At 40.1% G+C, this 17037-nt stretch overlaps 1 protein-coding gene across 1 annotated transcript; it reads right to left on the minus strand.

Moving 5' to 3' along the window:
- Window positions 1–15730: 15730 nt before the first annotated feature.
- Window positions 15731–16659, minus strand: LOC311602385 (peroxiredoxin-1-like). Its single transcript, XM_084790345.1, has one exon. The coding sequence runs from the start codon at window positions 16592–16594 to the stop codon at window positions 15995–15997; it is 600 nt and encodes a 199-aa protein (XP_084646471.1). The 5' UTR covers window positions 16595–16659; the 3' UTR covers window positions 15731–15994.
- Between the last annotated feature and the right edge of the window lie 378 nt (window positions 16660–17037).

A 17037-nucleotide genomic window follows, 5' to 3' on the forward strand; every position in this document is an offset into this window, starting at 1 on the left:
TCCCACCCTCTGAGGTTTCTGTCTGAGGATGCTGAGGAGCTAGCGGCTAATGGGACTGGGCAGGAGGTGAGGAAATCCATGGAGGATGCTGATAACGCATTTCCAAAGCCACTCTTCCTCTGCTTGGGGCGGCTGCCTCAGCTTGGGGAGGGGCACACTGGCAGATTTCGGGAAGGACAATGGCTATGGCTTCCCTGTGTAGTCCTTTCGACAAACACAGGATATCCCAGCTGGGCAGGAAAGGTCCATGCAGGATGTGTGTTGGACCTAGGTTCCACCTGGGAGTTTCAAAGAATTCTGAAGGCCCCCACCCTCCACTGTTTTCATTCTGGGCACATCTGACCCTGTGGAAGACATACACACACACACACACACACACACACACACACACACACACACACCTTACACACCTCCCAGAAAATACAGATACATTGCATCCCACTTCACCCCATCACACATCAACATACATACATATATATATATATACACACTCTACACACATATAATACCTCACAAAATGAACACCACAACACACACAACAGACACAAGCAAAGTCTAAAACCACACAAACACACCCCATGTCCTTATCCCAATTCCAACAACACACACATGCAAACCGCCCATATCTCACACATATCTCTCATCCCATATACATATACCACACAACACACATACATACATAACAGTTCACAACACACATAGAATGTAACACAAACACTCACAGAGATGAAGACAGACACTCCACCCCACCCCACATCAAATACACACACACGCACATACACACACACATCTCATAGCACATATGTCACAACACCAACACACCCACAAATCACCATACACACATACCTTATACCACATACACATGTACCCCACAGCACATACATATATACACAGAGTTTAACACACACAAACACACGCCACACCTATCTTCACCCTCCATAACACATGCATACACCATCCATATCACACACATATGTCACCTCATATCACACAAACATCTCACAGAACAAGCCCTATACCACACACATACACAGAATCTACCATACACACAGATATATACACAAAGTTCAACACACACACTACACTTCCATCTTGTCCTCCACAACACACGCACACACACACACACACACACACACACACACACACATATACATAAATCACCTCATCTTCCCCCCCCCCCCGCCTCTCTCTCTCTCTCTCTCTCACACACACACACACACACACAGCTCATATTACACACACCCCACACCCTACAATGCAAACCCTGTAACACATATTCACATAGATATACACAGAGTCTAACACACACACCACCACCACAACCCCACACCAACTTTTCCCTTCTCTGGACTGGAAAATCTGTTCTGCACTTAACCAGCCAGACTCTCTGACTTTCACCAAACTTCATAGTGAAATAACTAGAGGTTCGTTTTCTGGCCATTAAGCAACACATTTAACACCGATTTGAAAGCTTTTTATTGCTTAAGGAATAGAAAGCCCCAGATTAGTCCATTTCTTGCTGATCTGAGAACAAGAGAGAGGAAAAAAAGCTGGTGGCCTCTGTAGCTTCATGAGGGCAGCAAGCAGAAAGAACCCTGCTGTACACAACCCTGCTCTACACAGCTGTGCTCGGCCCTCTTCATAGGTCTGAAAGCCTCTCTTTTCTTTACCACCTTGCCTCATTTCTCAGCAGCTGCCTGACTTGGGAGGATTTAAGTGTCCAGGATTGGCTTCCTCTGGGTACTAAGATGAGATTCACAGCATGGAGTAGATGGGAATAGTTTTAAAGGACCAAATCAGGTTGCCCGACTTTGCCAAGCTACTGTGCACAGGAGAGCAGAGCAGGAGGGAGGGGAAGAGGAAGGGTTTGGGAATGCTGTCAGGGAGGTGATGAGTTTGGTTAAACAGTAACGAGAAGAGCTGGCTAAGGGCAGCTCTCTGGGGATTAAACATGTAGTTATTAGTTCTCTCTGTGTTCTTGGTGAAATGTTTGATCCTATTTATTATTGTTGATTTCAAGGTATTCATTTCCTTTTTTGTGTGTACGCTATTTCATATGGTGTGCCACAGTGTGCACTTGTCTGCTTTCTCTACCTTGCTGAGGCAAAATCTCTCTTGTTTCTGCCATGCTTCATATTCAAGACTAGCTGGCCTCTGAGGTTTAGGGGATTCTCATGGCTCTACCTTGCAGGAGCACTGGCATCAAAACCAAGTACCACTGCATCCTGCTTTTGCATGGGATCCAAAGAGCTGTACTCAGGCTATTATTCTTGGGTGCCAAGTGCTCTTACCCACTGAATCATCTCCCTGTTCCTATTACTCATTTTTTAAGACTTCAAAAACATATTCTAGATTTTAGGTCTTTGGTGGCTACGTGGTGCTATAGTTTGGACCTACAATGTCCTCCACAGACAGATGAGTTAAAGACTTGTTCTCCAGTCTGTGGTGCTGTTGGAATGTTATGGAAACTTTAAGATATGGGACCTGGCCTTTGATGGAGGCCTGTGGGTCTCTTCATAATTCTCTCTTCCCCCCCTCACTATAAAGTATTCTTCTACTGAACGTTCTCTGCTGTATTGTGCTGTCTCGTCACAGGCCTCAGGTGAGCCTTTCAGCCATGTACTGAAACCCTCCACATGGTGCACAGATGTGAACCTTTTTTCTTTATAAATTGGTTTTCTCATATATTTGTCACAGGAATTGAAAGCTCTCTGATGCTCGGCCTGTGAATATTTTCTCTTAGGTGGCGTATTCCTTAGAGGTTAATTGTTGGCTCTGATTATTACTCCCTCCCTGTCGCCCTCCCTCCCTTTCTCCCTTCTTTTCTTCCTCCCTCCAGCCCTTTCATTTTGAAATAGGTCTCACTATACAGTCCAGGCTCCTCGGGAACTCACAGTCTTCCTCCTATTGCCTTCTAAATCCTGGGGTTACAGCTGTGTGACCTGTACACCCAGCTTCTGATTGGTACAGTTTCTGATGTGAGTGGACTGCTTACATTAGACTTTGGTTTCTTTATGTAGGAATCTAAAGTGTTAGAGTGTTTCCAGTCATATGGCCTTCAGTTCCATTTTTTTTGTTTGTTAAGTGTAAGAATTCTGCTAAGGTCAGGGTTAGTGAGGTGGCTCAGTGGGTAAGGATGCTTGCTGCCAAAGCTGGTGACCTGAATTTGAGCCCCAGAAATTACGTGGTGGGAGAAGAGAAGAAACTTCTACAAGTGGTTCTCTGATCTCCCAATATTTACAGTGGTGGTACAAGCACATAAGCACACAAATAAACATCAAAAAAGAAATATAATTCTGTTGAGTCCTGTGTTCTAAAGAGCTAAAGATATTCTGAGCCTTTTTATACATATTTCATAGTTTTACATTTTGTATTGAAATCTACATTGCATTTTGAGTTATTTTTTCCATAGGCAAGGTTTATATTTGTGCTAGTGAATGTTCAGTTATTCTAGCATCATCTATTAAAAAGCTCTTATCTCCATTGATATTCCTTTTGTACCTTTGTAACAATCTAATTGTCCATACTTGTATCTGTGCCTCTATCTGTGTTCCAATGAGCTGTGTGTCTATCTGTTGATACCATTCTGATAACGACTGCTATATTGATGTAATACATCTTGAAACTCTGTAGAGTGATTCTTCATACTCTTTTCTTTCTCAAAAGTTTATCAGCTTCTCCACTTTACTGGCTTTCCAAATACATTTTTAGAATATTCTTGGCTGTATTGACAAAGACCTTGCAGAGTTTTGCTAGGACCTGGGTTAAATATGTATGACCCTGCCTTTTCTCTCAGTTCTCAGAGAGAATTGATTTCTTTCTGATGCTTTCTTCAAATCCTTGGGCACCATGCTTCCTTGCACTTAGTGGCATGATTTAAAAAATAAATCAGTGTTATATACTTAGCAGCCTCCTAATCCTGGAAATAGTATTGTATTAAAAATTTACTCATTAAATAGAAAAATAATTGCATATATTTAGGTATGACTTAGTGTTTTGAAATATATATGTATGCATATATATGTACATATACATATTTGCTAAGAAATGACTAAATCAAGAGAACTAATATACAAATTGTGAAGGGAAGGCCATTATCGAAAGATTGGAAATGACAATAGAAACTTGGTTCAGAAAACATCCCTAAAAATCCATGAATCTCTTCTACCCAAACAACAAAGATGCAGAGCTGGAGAATGGCTGACCAAAGGGTAACTTCAATGGAATACCATAGAGCTACCCTCGTTTGCATGGTAAGAATCATATAACAGGAAGTTACATAAACTGTCTCTACCACCACCCCCCCAACCCCCCATCTCTGGCCCTAACACTTACCAATCTGGACTGCCTTCCTTTACATTGCAGGCATTACATGCTGAGGAACACAACAGAAAGTGACCTACCCTAACCATAGTAAGACTTCTCCCAAATGGACATTCTGTAAATTCATTATAAGCTGCTTCTTCTGTTAGTGCTATGACAGTTACTTCTTTACAGCCTAATAAATATGCCTGTTTTCTTTCTACTCTTGTATAAAGCATGAATTCTTTCACTAACCAGACTATTCATCATACTTAGGAAGAACTCATTAGATCTGTCTTAGCAGTTAAAACATGACATTTTGTTTTCTACTATAATCATGTTGTACAATAGTAAATAACATTTTTGCATCATTTGAGAAACATTTCCCCTTTGTCTTCTCAACTACTTCTTCTGGTAACTACCATTCATTCTACTCTCTCTGCTTCTATGAGTTCAATTTTTTAGTTTCAAGTACAAAATCTGGTCAGAATGGTAATCATTAGGAATACAAATAGTAACCAATATTACCATAGTTATGGGGAAAGGAGACACCTTATATACTGTTAGTGGGAGTATAAATGAATTCAGAAACTTAGGAAATCTACCTGGAGATGTCTCAGGACATTGAAATAGAAGTACCTTATGACCTAGCTATACGACTCCTGGGCGTAGTCACAAAATGCTATATTCTGCTACAAAGATACTTGTACACCCATGTTCACTTTGCTGCTTTGTTTATAACAATCTGGAAATCAAATTGTTGTGGGATCCAACATACCTCAACATGAGTCAATGCAGATGACAAAAATGTATTGTAATCAAGCCATTTTTGTTCTATCAGGGCCACAGAACAGACTTGGGAGCTGAAGTGCAACCCTGAAGTGATTTTGTACAGGATATTTAAGGGATGAAACCATAAAGCGAGAGGAACAGGGTGGGATGTAGCATTGTCCAACCAAATTTTGACATAAGGGGTTGAGCAAGGGAGTTTCCATCAATCAGGATAGGAATAGGTCCCTGGGCCTGAGAATATGAACTTAGTTTGACCCTACCAGTAAGATGGAGAAGTTGTCCTTGAGATATCTGTACTGAGACAACTGTTTCCTTACAAGTTGTTACTGAGATGGCTGGACTCAGATAACTGTCTACTTACAAGTTGTTCCTGAGATGTCTAGACTCAGACAACCATTTCTTACAACAGAAGCTGTTCAGCTATCAGGAAGTCCCCAGCTCCCCTAGGGCCTGGGACCTTGAACTTAGTTTCTCCCTATGATTAAAATGAAGTCTGGAAACAAAAATGGTAGTACTTAGAATAATTTTTTTTTCTTTTTCCCCAACATTGAATCAACCTAGATCACTACCAGTTAATGAATGGATAAGGAAAATGTGGCACCTATGCACAATGAAATATTACTCTGTGGTAAAGAAAACCAAAATTTACAGTTACCTGGATAGAACATGAAAAATTATAATAATTGAGGTCACCTGTGCCTAGAATGACAAATGCTGCATGTTCTTTTCTTATATGTGTGTGTGTGTATATATATAGCCTATCTTTGAATATTTGTTTTCTATGTTTATCTTGAAGTACATGTGGAAGCAAGGGAAATAAAAATAAATCATTGGAGGCAGGCGTAGTAAAGAAGGGGAAGTAATAAAACACAAGTAAATGGAGAGAAAAGAGAGAATACTGGAAGAGGAAAGGTTTAAACATGAAAGGGCAAAAAGGGAGTGGAGGAAGGCCTAACAAAAATGAAGAGTATATAAAAAAGCCATATGGCAATCCAAGTAAAAATAATTATTATAAGGGATAGTAGAACACAGGTGATGTGAAAAACTGGGGTTGGGGTGGGATACGCAGAGTTATATGTTTAAGTGGGAATGGGAAAAGAAGGGTGAGGAAAGAAGATAAAAGGTAGGTTAGATAAAGCTAAAGATGTATGAAAAAGCCATATTAAAATCCAGTAGTTTTAAAAATAGTATATTAAAAATAGGGTTTGAACAGAGCTATGATACATGGATAGACAATGCTGCTCCTAGAAGATATGGGCTATTAAATGAAAATCTCAATGTCATTGCTTTTGGTTACTCACTGTAACTAAATGGTAAGACCATATTGCTGAAGACATTATTCACTTTATTTACAAGACATAGAGAAATAAACCAGGAAACTCCCTGCTGGCGTCCCTTCATAAAGCTGGAAGGTGCTATACAGGCTGTAAGAAGAGGAAAGATAACCATGGTCTTACTCAGCAGTAAACCCTGAATACTACAATACCAACTTGTGAGGCAAGATATGTTCACTTTCTAGTTGGATTTAAAGAAGAGATTTCATAAACCTAGTCAAAAGCCTATGACCACGTAAGTCATAGGCTATAATGTGTGTGGTGTGTGTGTGTGTGTGCATGTGGGTATGTTGTTTCATCCAATGATCATATCAAAGTACCTTTCAAATATTTGTAGATTTGTACCAGTCCCAATCTTGGTCAGATTCCTAACCTCCCAATTCCCCTCTAATGGAAGCCAAAAATACCAGTATAGATGAACTGTCTGAGAAAGATTAAGAATCCTACTTTAAAAAAGGACCAGTGGCCAGGTAGAAACTCTAATAAACATTTGAATGGACTTAAGAAATTGATTCAAGGCCTTGACAAGACAATCTTCAGAGTGAAGGAAGCAGAAAATAAATTGAAGAAAGCTAAAAATAAAATACAGAGGGAGGGCTGGTGAGATGGCTCAGAGGTTAAGAGCACTGTCTGTTTTTCCAAAGGTTATGAGTTCAATTCCCAGCAACCACATGGTGGCTCACAACCATCTACAATGAGATCTGGTGTCCTCTTCTGGTGTGGCAGCTCACATGTGGGTGGAATACTGTCTAAATAATAAATAAATCTTAAAAAACATACAGAGGGAATTGCAACACTGGAAAAGAACCAAACAGAAATTCTGGAAATGAAAGAAACAAATAAAACTGTATCAGAGAGCACCAACAACAGATGAGAGCATGTAGAAGAATGAATTTTAGGGAGAGGTTACAAAGTCCAAATAATAATACACTCAGATATAGATAAGGACAAAAATTAATGAACATGCTTTATACTTCCAAGCCTGGGATACATTCAAGAGACCACATCTAAGAATCATGGGGTAGAAGGAGGCTCTGTGGTAAAAGCAAAATGAGTAGACAAGTTATTTAATTAAGGTTAAAAATGTCTCAGATATAGAGAAAGAAGTTAACATCCAAACACAAGAGGCACTTTGAACTCCAACAGATATGTCCAGAGACGATCTCCACTATGTAATATAATCAAAATATAGAAACTCCGAAGTAAAGGCACAATATTAATATATATATAAAAGAAAAACGTCAGCTCACATACAGAGGCAGGAATATCACAATAACTTCAAATTTTCCATTGGTAGCTCTAAAAGCCAGTAATGCATGAAATAATATACTTAAAGCTCTGAAAGTATAATAACTGTAGAACAAGATTGCTGGCACCATTAAAGTTATCTTTCAAATTTGATGGATAAATAAGGATATTTCAAGAAAAACACCAATTAAGGCAATTCACTACAACCAAGCTAACACTTCAGAAGATTCTTAAAGGAATACTATACAAATGGAAGAAGACAGACTCGTCTTTGAGAACACATGAAAATATACATTCTATGATGAGAACAGCTGAACAAAGAAGAGCTGAGGAAAGACCAGACCTACTGAACACAGCAAAGCAAATGAAATCCTGTATTAGTTGTCCTTCGGTTGCTGTGATAAAACGCCATAACTAAGGCAGGTTTTATAGAAGAGTTTATGTGGGTTTATGGTTCAAGAGGAATAAAAATCCATCTTTGGGGGGAATCATGGCAATAAGTAGTAGGCATTATGTCAGGAACAGGAAGATGCAACCATGAAGCAGAAAGGGCCTAGGTCCAGTCCATGCATGGTCCTAGGCTGGTGCTTTTGTCTCCAAAAGTCCCTCTGGGCCCTGGTTAGTTGGCTCTGTTGGTCTTCTTGTGGAGCTCCTGTCCCTACCAGGCCCTTCTATCTTTCCCCCACTTTTCCACAAGATTTCCTATGCTTCACCCAATCTTTGGCTGCGAGTCTCAGTATCTGTTTATGTCTGATGCTGGGTGGAGCCTCTCAGAGGACAGCTCTGCTAGGCTTCTGTCTGTGAGCATAGCAGAGTATTTTTAATAGGGCCAGGGGTGGCTCTCTCCAATGGGATGGGTCTTAGGTTGGGTCAGGCATTGGTTGGACATTACCTCAATCTTTACTCTATCTTTATCCCTGCACATCTTGTAGGAAGCATAAATTTTGGGTCAAACTTTTTGTGAGTAGGTTGGTGTTTCCCTCCCTTCACTAGGGGTCCTGTCTAGTTAGAGGGTGTACTCTTCAGTCTTCATGGCTCCTGCTCCTAGGAGTCTCAGCTAGAGTCACCACCATATTATCCCAGAAGCCTACCCTGTCTTAGGTCTCCAGCTTGTCATGTCCTCATCACAGATGACCCTGCCCATGGTTTCTCTTCTCTCTGAAAACCCTCTGTCTGTTTGCCCCTGCTCTCCCCAGGTCTGATCTCCACCATTATTTCTCTCTGTGCTCCCCCTCCTATGTTGTTCCCTCTTTTCAATCACTTCCACTGTCTATTCTATGTCTCCTTCTGAGTGAGATTTAAGCATCCTCACTTGGGCCCCTCCTTGTTACTTATCTTCTTTGCATTTGTGAATTGTATGTGTTATGTTTATCCTGTACTATATGGCTAAAATCCACTTATAAGTGAGTACATATCATTTGTGTTTTTCTGGATCTGGCTTACTCCACTCAGGAAGATCTTTTTTTAGTTCCATCCATTTGCCTGAAAATTTCCTTATTTCCTTGTTTTTAATAGCTGAGTAGTATTCCATCGTATAAATGTACCACAGTTTCTTTATCCATTCTTCAGTTGAAGGACATCTAGGTTGTCTACAGATTCTAGATGTTACAAATAAAGCTGCTATGAACATAGGTGAGCAAATGTCCTTGTTGTATGGTGGAGCGTCTTTTGGATATATGCCCAGGAGTGGTACAGCTTGATCTATTTTGTGGAATAGTTTGAATATTAGCTCTTCTTTGAAATTCTTGTAGAATTCTGTGCTGAAACCATGTGGCCCTGGGCTTTTTTTTTTTTTTGATGGGAGACTTTTAATGACTGCTTCTGTCTCCTTAGGGGTTATAGGACTATTTAATTTGTCTATGTGATCTTTATTTAATTTTGGTAAATGGAATCTATCAAGAAAATTGTCCATTTCATTTAGAATTTCCAATTTGTGGAGTACAGGCTTTTGAAGTAAGACCTAATTATCTTTGTTTCATTGTATTTTCCTGTGTTTCTTTAAGTGATTTATTCATTTCCTCTTTAAACGCCTCCATTTGTTTGATTGTATTTTCCTGTATTTCTCTGAGATATTTGTTCATTTCCACTTTAAAAGTCTCTACCATCTTCATAAGCATAGTTTTAAGGTTGTTGTTTTTTTTCCAACTGTGTTAGGATATCTTGAGCTTGCTGTCATCATTGTCCTGGTTTTTGTTGATTGTGTTCTTATGCTGGCCTTCAGCCATCTCATTGTCCCTGGCATTGGCTGGTTGTTCTTAGGGCTTGCTGGGCTTCTTGGGCATTTGGGGGCCTGGGGGCTGGATCTCCTCAAGTAGCCTACATGTTTTCTCTGTTGGTTGTGTCCCAGTTTGACCTATAGGTAGTAAATTAGTGTGTGGGTCTCTAACCTGTGTGATTCTGAGGTCCTGCAGGTCTCCTCAAGACAGGTAGTAGAGCCATGAACCATAGGCTGGATCTTCACATCTCTGGAATCCAGAGTCCTCTTCAGGATGGTGGAAGTAGCTGGGAGGTCTGCGTGTGGTACTGTGCATGTCTGGTAGCCAGGGACCTCTCCTCTATCCAGGGAAACGTGAATGGAATGGACACTGGAGTTTTGGAGTCAGCAGCATGGCACTTTGCTCCCCACACAGACACTGTGCTCCTGGTACTCAGACTCCACTGGGCACCACCATCTTGGAACTGGACCCTGTATGCTCCTATTGTCCAATTGGTCTCCACAAGGGGGAAGGGTAGAACCATGGATCAGAGGCTGGAACCCTGTCCCTGGTATCCATGATCTATCCTCAGAGAGGTGGGAGGAGTCCAATGTCCAGATGTTGGAGTTCTGCCTTTTTGGAGTTTGGAAGTCATGTTTGAATAGGCACTAGGTGCCAGGAGCTTAGGACTGTGTGTGTCTCCTGGGGCCCATCCATAGGGGGCTTGGAAATGTGTGTCCCTAGCTGTCCGGATGCCTCCTATCATCTGGGAAGGACAGACTTTGGTGTTCTAGAGTCAGCAGTCAGGTCACTTGCTTGGTCCATAGTCTCTGATCTCCTGGTACTCAGATACCATAAAGCACTGGGCACCACCATTTTGGAGTCTTTCTGTAATAATTATTCTTAATAACAACAGGAATCTAAATCAATTGTGCATTTTATATTTTTATATTCATTTTCTTTTGACATTGAGTTAGGTCAATTTACCACATAGTAATGTAAAGTTAAATTCTTATACCATGTTCTCTGCTTAATTTGGGACCTTTTGTTAAGTAAATACTTATGAGTTTTGATTGTGTGATATTTTCTTGTGATGACTTTTTAAAAAAATTGTCATTGGACTTGATGTGTTTGTTGCAAATGTTATAAACAGAATCCAATAAAACGCCTGGAAATGTCAAAAAATATGCTGTACAATATCCCTTAAGGGTCACAGTTCAGCTCTTGAGTCTGTTCTGTGGCTCTGATTCATCAGTAGCAGCTATATTACAGTAAATTTTTGTCATCATTGACCTGATGTTGAAATTATATTGAATTTAAGAGGACTCTACAACAAGATAAAGAAGTGGAAGGGGAATACTAGGGGTAGAGAGATTCACTGCGAAAGGGGGAGTGGGAGAAACTTGGGAGTGAGGAAATGCTGAAAGGAAACCTATTTCTTGCTAAGATAATTTTAAAAATTCAAATAAAACAACCTTAACCCCAAATCATAAACATTAAAACAAAAAACAAAACACACACACACACACACACACACACACACACACACACACACAAATAAAAGTAAAATTTATTGCCTGCAAATATTTTTTTTCCTACACAGAGTAAAATAGGTTTCTCCTGTATATACAGTTTGTTTGGAACTACTTCCATTTCCCCCTAATTGAGTTATATGTCACTAGCTGTTAAAGATCGTTGTTTGAAAGTCAGACAAACCCCTGACAGATTTTTTAGAAATAGATCTTCATATAGATCCTTTACCAGTGTAGGGTTTTTTTTGGTTTGGTTTGCCTTGAGCAGTCAGAGCAGTTTCACCATATACTACCCCAAGCTAAGTAATAATTCAAGACCCAGATATAATATATGATTGTAATAACAATTAGATGAATTGGTCTCTTCCAGATATTACAAAATTCTTATAGTCATAGGCAGAGAAGACCTGTTTATAATTTTCTTTGTTCTTAAATTACTTCTGGGCTCTATCAAGTTTTTCCTAATCTCAGAAATATCATAAATTAAGAAAATGTGAGTCTCAACATTCAAATAAATCTACATGGCAACCACCATCTAGAAAGAGGCATAGCAAACTCCAGGGGCTGAAATACATGGACAGGGATGAAATACATGGACAGGGATGAAATACATGGACAAGTCAAAGGTTTCACTTCAGGGACCTTGGCTAGCAAGCCATTGAGAAAGTCAGGGTGGACTGTATGGGATGGATTAGTGTATAGGTGAAGTACTGTGACATCAGCTTTGCTGAAAGCAATGGGGCTCACAGCTAGAGACGAGGCAGTGAAGACAAAAGCAAGGGCTCAGTGTACAAGGTAAAAAGAAGCTTGAACTTCATGGTTTAGAAATGAAACCAACAACAGAATAAGGAAGAAGCAAGAATTCAGGGATGCTCAGAGCTTTAATTAAAAAAAATTTTATATTTAAGTAATTTATTCAGATTATATCTCAATTATTATCTCCTCAATTGTATCTTCCTATTACCCCTCCCTCTTTCACCCTATTCCCCTCCCCTAGGTCTGTGACAGGAGGGGCCTCCTCCCCCACCATATGGTCACAGATTATCAGGGCTCATCCTGACATCCTGCTTCCCCTTCCTGTGAGTGCTACCAGGCCTCTCCACCAAGGGGAAGTGGTCAAATAGGGGTCAACAGAGTTCAAATCTCAGTGTTTAGGAAGTTATGGTAATGTTGCTTGATTCTGGCGATGAGAGAAAGGGCCTAGGACTGGAAGAAGACATTTTGGGTCTTTGAACTTAAGTATTAGCTGCTGATGTAGGGCTTCTTGACTGGGATCCATGAATATGACTGCTTCATCTGATCAGAGCCATGCTCAACTTAAGTATTTCCCAGTTCCTTTATCTCCCCTTTGATAATAAGAATCTTCATAAATATATTACTGAAGCCCATTTACATTATACAACTTACATCCTGACTACAGTTTCTAATCCATTCCATGGATATCAAACAAACTTGGCATATCAAGTTGCAGTAAGACTAGGAACCTCCCTTTGGCTGGAAGCAACTCAGTATGCTCAGTATGTCAAATGCTGACAAAAGAGTCAGACACAGCCCCTGCTCCTAATGTTATGAGTCCCAAAAGAATTTGCTATTATATATCTATGTTTTTCTTTCTAGCTCCAGATCATAAAGATTTCTCTACTGACTTCTTGTGGAAGTATTATGCTGTTTGGTTTCATATATAAATATGTGGTTCACTTTAAACAATTTTTTATGTGTGACATGACTTATGGAGTGGGATACCTGTTGGGATACGTGAGTGTACATTTGTTGGAGGTCATTTAAAATATTACCTTTTGAATTGACTTTGTTAAAAAAAAATCTAGTAACTAAATACATTTAAGTCTATTTCTGGGAAAAATGAGTCCCACAAGAAGACAAAGGTGGCTGGGTACAGTGACACATGACTGTAATCTCACCACTTGGGGAGGCAGAGGCAGAGGCAGGTGGATCTCTGTGAATTTGAGGCCAGCTTGATCTACAAAGTGAGTCTAAGACAAGCAAGATTACACAGAGAAACCATGTTTTAAAAAACCACAAAGGAAAGAAAGAAATAAAGAATGAAAGAAAGAAGAAAAAGAATAAAAAGAGAAAAGAAAAAAAAGGCCAAGCTACACAACTGTAATATATGCAGAGGACCTAGGTCAGTCCCCCATGCAGGCTCCTTGGTTGCCAGTTCAGTCTCTGTGAGCTCCTGAAAGCCCCTGCAAGCTCAGATTAGTTGATTCTGTGGGTTTCTTTCTTTTCTTTTCTTTTTCTTTTTGGTGTGGTGCCCTTGACTTCTCTGGCTTCTACAATCCTTCCTCTCTGTCTTCAGCAGGATTTCCCCAAGCTTCACCTCATGTTTTGTCGTGGGTCTTTGCATCTGTTTCTATCATCTGCTGGAGGAAGCCTCTCTGATGAAAAAGGGGCCAGACATCTATGAGTATAGCAGTATAGCAGAATATCATTAGGCATTGTTTAATGATTTTTTTTTTGCCAGTCGTGTTTGGTTCTATTCTAGGTCTCTAAACTATTCAACCCTCTGGGTCCTAGCCCTCCAGGCAGTGTCAGAGGGTGGGTTCCCTCTGGTGGCATGGGGCTCAGGCTGCACCAGTCATTAGTTGGCCATTCCCACAATTTCTGCACCACCATCACCATAGCATATCTTGTAGGTCGAAAGTTATGTGGCTGGGTTGGTGTCCCAATTCCTCCACTGGAAGTCTTGCCTTGTTACAGGAGATGGCCAGTTCAGTCTTTGTATCTCCCATTGCTAGAAGTCTTAGCTTGAGTCATCCTCATAGATTCCTGGGAGTTTCCATTACACTAGAGCTCGTCCCTGAGATGTGCCACCCACCCCAAATTCCTGTTGTCTTTCCCAGTACTCTTTCCCTCCACCCCCATCCTGATCCTGTTTGTTCCTATCCACCCCCACCCACCCCTCTACCACAATGTCTATTCTATTTCCCCTTTCCAGGAAGATTCATGCTCCCCCCTTGAGCCCTCCTTGTTACTTAGCTTCTCTGGGTCTATGCATTGTAGCATTATTATTATTATTTACCCAACAGCCAATATCTACTTATAACTGAGTACATACAATATTTGTCTTTCTGCATCTGGTTTACCTCACTCAGGAAGTTCTTTTCTAGTTACATCCATTTGATTGCAAATTTCCTCACGTCATTGCTTTTAACAGTTGAGTAATAATTCATTTTTAAATGTATCACATTTTCTTTATTCATTCCTTAGTTGAGTTGAGGGACATATAGGATGTTTCCAGTTTCTGGCTATTATGAATAAAGCTTCTGTGACCATTGTCCTTGTAATATGATGGAACATCCCTTGGGTATATGCCCAGGTATAGCTGAGTCTTGAGGTATATTGATTCCTAATTTTCTGGAAAACTGCCATATTGATTTCCAAAGTGGCTGCACAAGTTTGCACTCCCACCAACAATGGAGGAGTCTTCCTCTTGCTCCATATCCTCACCTGGCACTTGTATTTTTGATCTTAGCCATTCTGACAGGTGTAAGATGGAATCTCAGACTCATTTTGATTTGCATTTCTCTGATGGCTAAGGATGTTGAACATTTCTTTAAGAGTTTTTTTTTTTTGTTTGTTTTTGTATTTTGGCAGTTAAAGATCTTTCTGTAGAGAATTCTCTGTTTAGAACTGCACCACATTTTAAAAATTGGATTTTTTGATATCTAGTTTCTTGAGTTCTTTTTATATTTTGGAAATTAGCCCTCTGTCAGATGTGGGGTTGGTAAAAATCTGTTCCCATTTTGTAGGGTGCTGTATTGTCATATTGCCTTTTCAGTTTCATGAAGTCCCATTTATTAATTATTGGTCTTAGTGCCTGCACTATTGCTATTCTGTTTAGAAAGCTGTTTCCTATGCCAACACACTCAAGGTAATTCTTCACTATTCTATCAAGTTCAGTGTATCAGGAATTATGATGAGGTTTTTGATCCACTTGGACTTGAGTTTGGTGCATGGTGAAAGATATTGATCTATTTGTATTATTCTACATGTAGATATGCAGCTAGACCAGGACAATTTGTGAAGATGCCTTCCTTTTTATATTGTATACTTTTGGCTTCTTTGTCAAAATTTAGCTGTAGTTTTTTGTTTTTCCATATAAAGTTGACCGTTGTTCTTTCAAGGTCTATAAAAAATTGTGTTGGAATGTTGGTGGGGATTACATTGATTTTGTAGATTGCCTTAGGTAAGATGGTCATTTTTACTATGTTAATCCTATAGATCGTGAGCATGGGAGATCGTTCCCTCTTTTGATATCTTCTCCAATTTTTTTCTTCAAAGACTTGAAATTCTTCTCATACAGGTCTTTTACTTTCTTTTTTTTTTCTCAGAGCTCACGTTTAATAGACACTACAAAAAGAATAACAGGCTGATTTCTGTGACTGGTATATCAGATGCTCTATCCACAACAGACTTCCGGCCATTCCCAACAATGGAAGGCTAGCCACCCCCAGCCCTGCAGGAAAGGTGCATCCTGAATCAAACCACATCTTGTGCTTAAGCATGAGTAGAGTACAAGAGACTTTCTTCTGGCTTCTCAATACTGCCTGGCAGGAAAATGGCCCAGTGCTCACTTGTGCTTAGAGAAATATTCTTTGCTCTTTTGGACGTCAGGCTTGATGGTATCACTGCCAGGTTTCCAGCCAGCTGGACACACTTCACCATGTTTGTCAGTGACCTGGAAGGCCTGGACTAGTCTCAGGATCTCATCCACAGAGTGGCCAACAGGAAGATCATTTATAGTGATCTGGCGAAGGGTACCTTTATCATCAATAATAAAGAGGCCCCTGAAAGAGATCCCTTCATCAGCTTTTAAGACGCCATAATCCTGAGCAATGGTACGCTTGGGATCTGAGACCAAGGGAATGTTCATGGGCCCCAATCCTCCTTGTTTCCTGGGTGTATTAATCCATGCCAGGTGACAGAAGTGAGAATCCACAGAAGCTCCAATCAATTGGCAGTTGAGCTTCTTAAATTCTTCTGCCCTATCACTGAAAGCAATGATCCCCGTGGGGCAAACAAAAGTAAAATCAAGAGGGTAAAAGAAGAATACAACGTATTTTCCTTTATAGTCACTTAGGCTGATATCTTTGAATTGTCCATCTGGCATAACAGCTGTGGCTTTGAAGTTGGGAGCAGGATGCCCAATTTTTGCATTTCCTGAAGACATCTTGCTATCAGCAGGTTGGAGCAACAAGTCTCAGAAACGATGAGGACTGTGAGAAGGAAGGAAGACAACCGTCTTTTACTTTCTTGGTGAGAGTTACACCAAGATATTTTTCTATTATTTGTGACTATTTTGAAGGGTGTTGTTTCCTTGATTTCTTTTTCAGCCCATTTATTGTTTATATACAGGATAGCTACTGATCTTTTTTCAGTTAATCTTGTACCCAGCCACTTTGCTGAAGGTGTTTATCAGCGGTAGAAGTTTCCTGGTAAAAATTTTGGGGTCACTTATGTATACTATGATATCCTCTGCAAATAGTGATTCTTTTCCTTTTTCATTTCCAATTTGTATCCCCTTGATATCCTTCAGTTGTCTTATTGTTCCAGTTAGAACTTCAAGTAATAGATACGGAGAGAGTGGACAGCCTTGTCTTGTTCCTGATTTTA

Source organism: Acomys minous (genome assembly GCF_964271855.1).
Source record: "Acomys minous genome assembly, chromosome: 7".
Lineage (NCBI taxonomy): Eukaryota > Metazoa > Chordata > Mammalia > Rodentia > Muridae > Acomys > Acomys minous.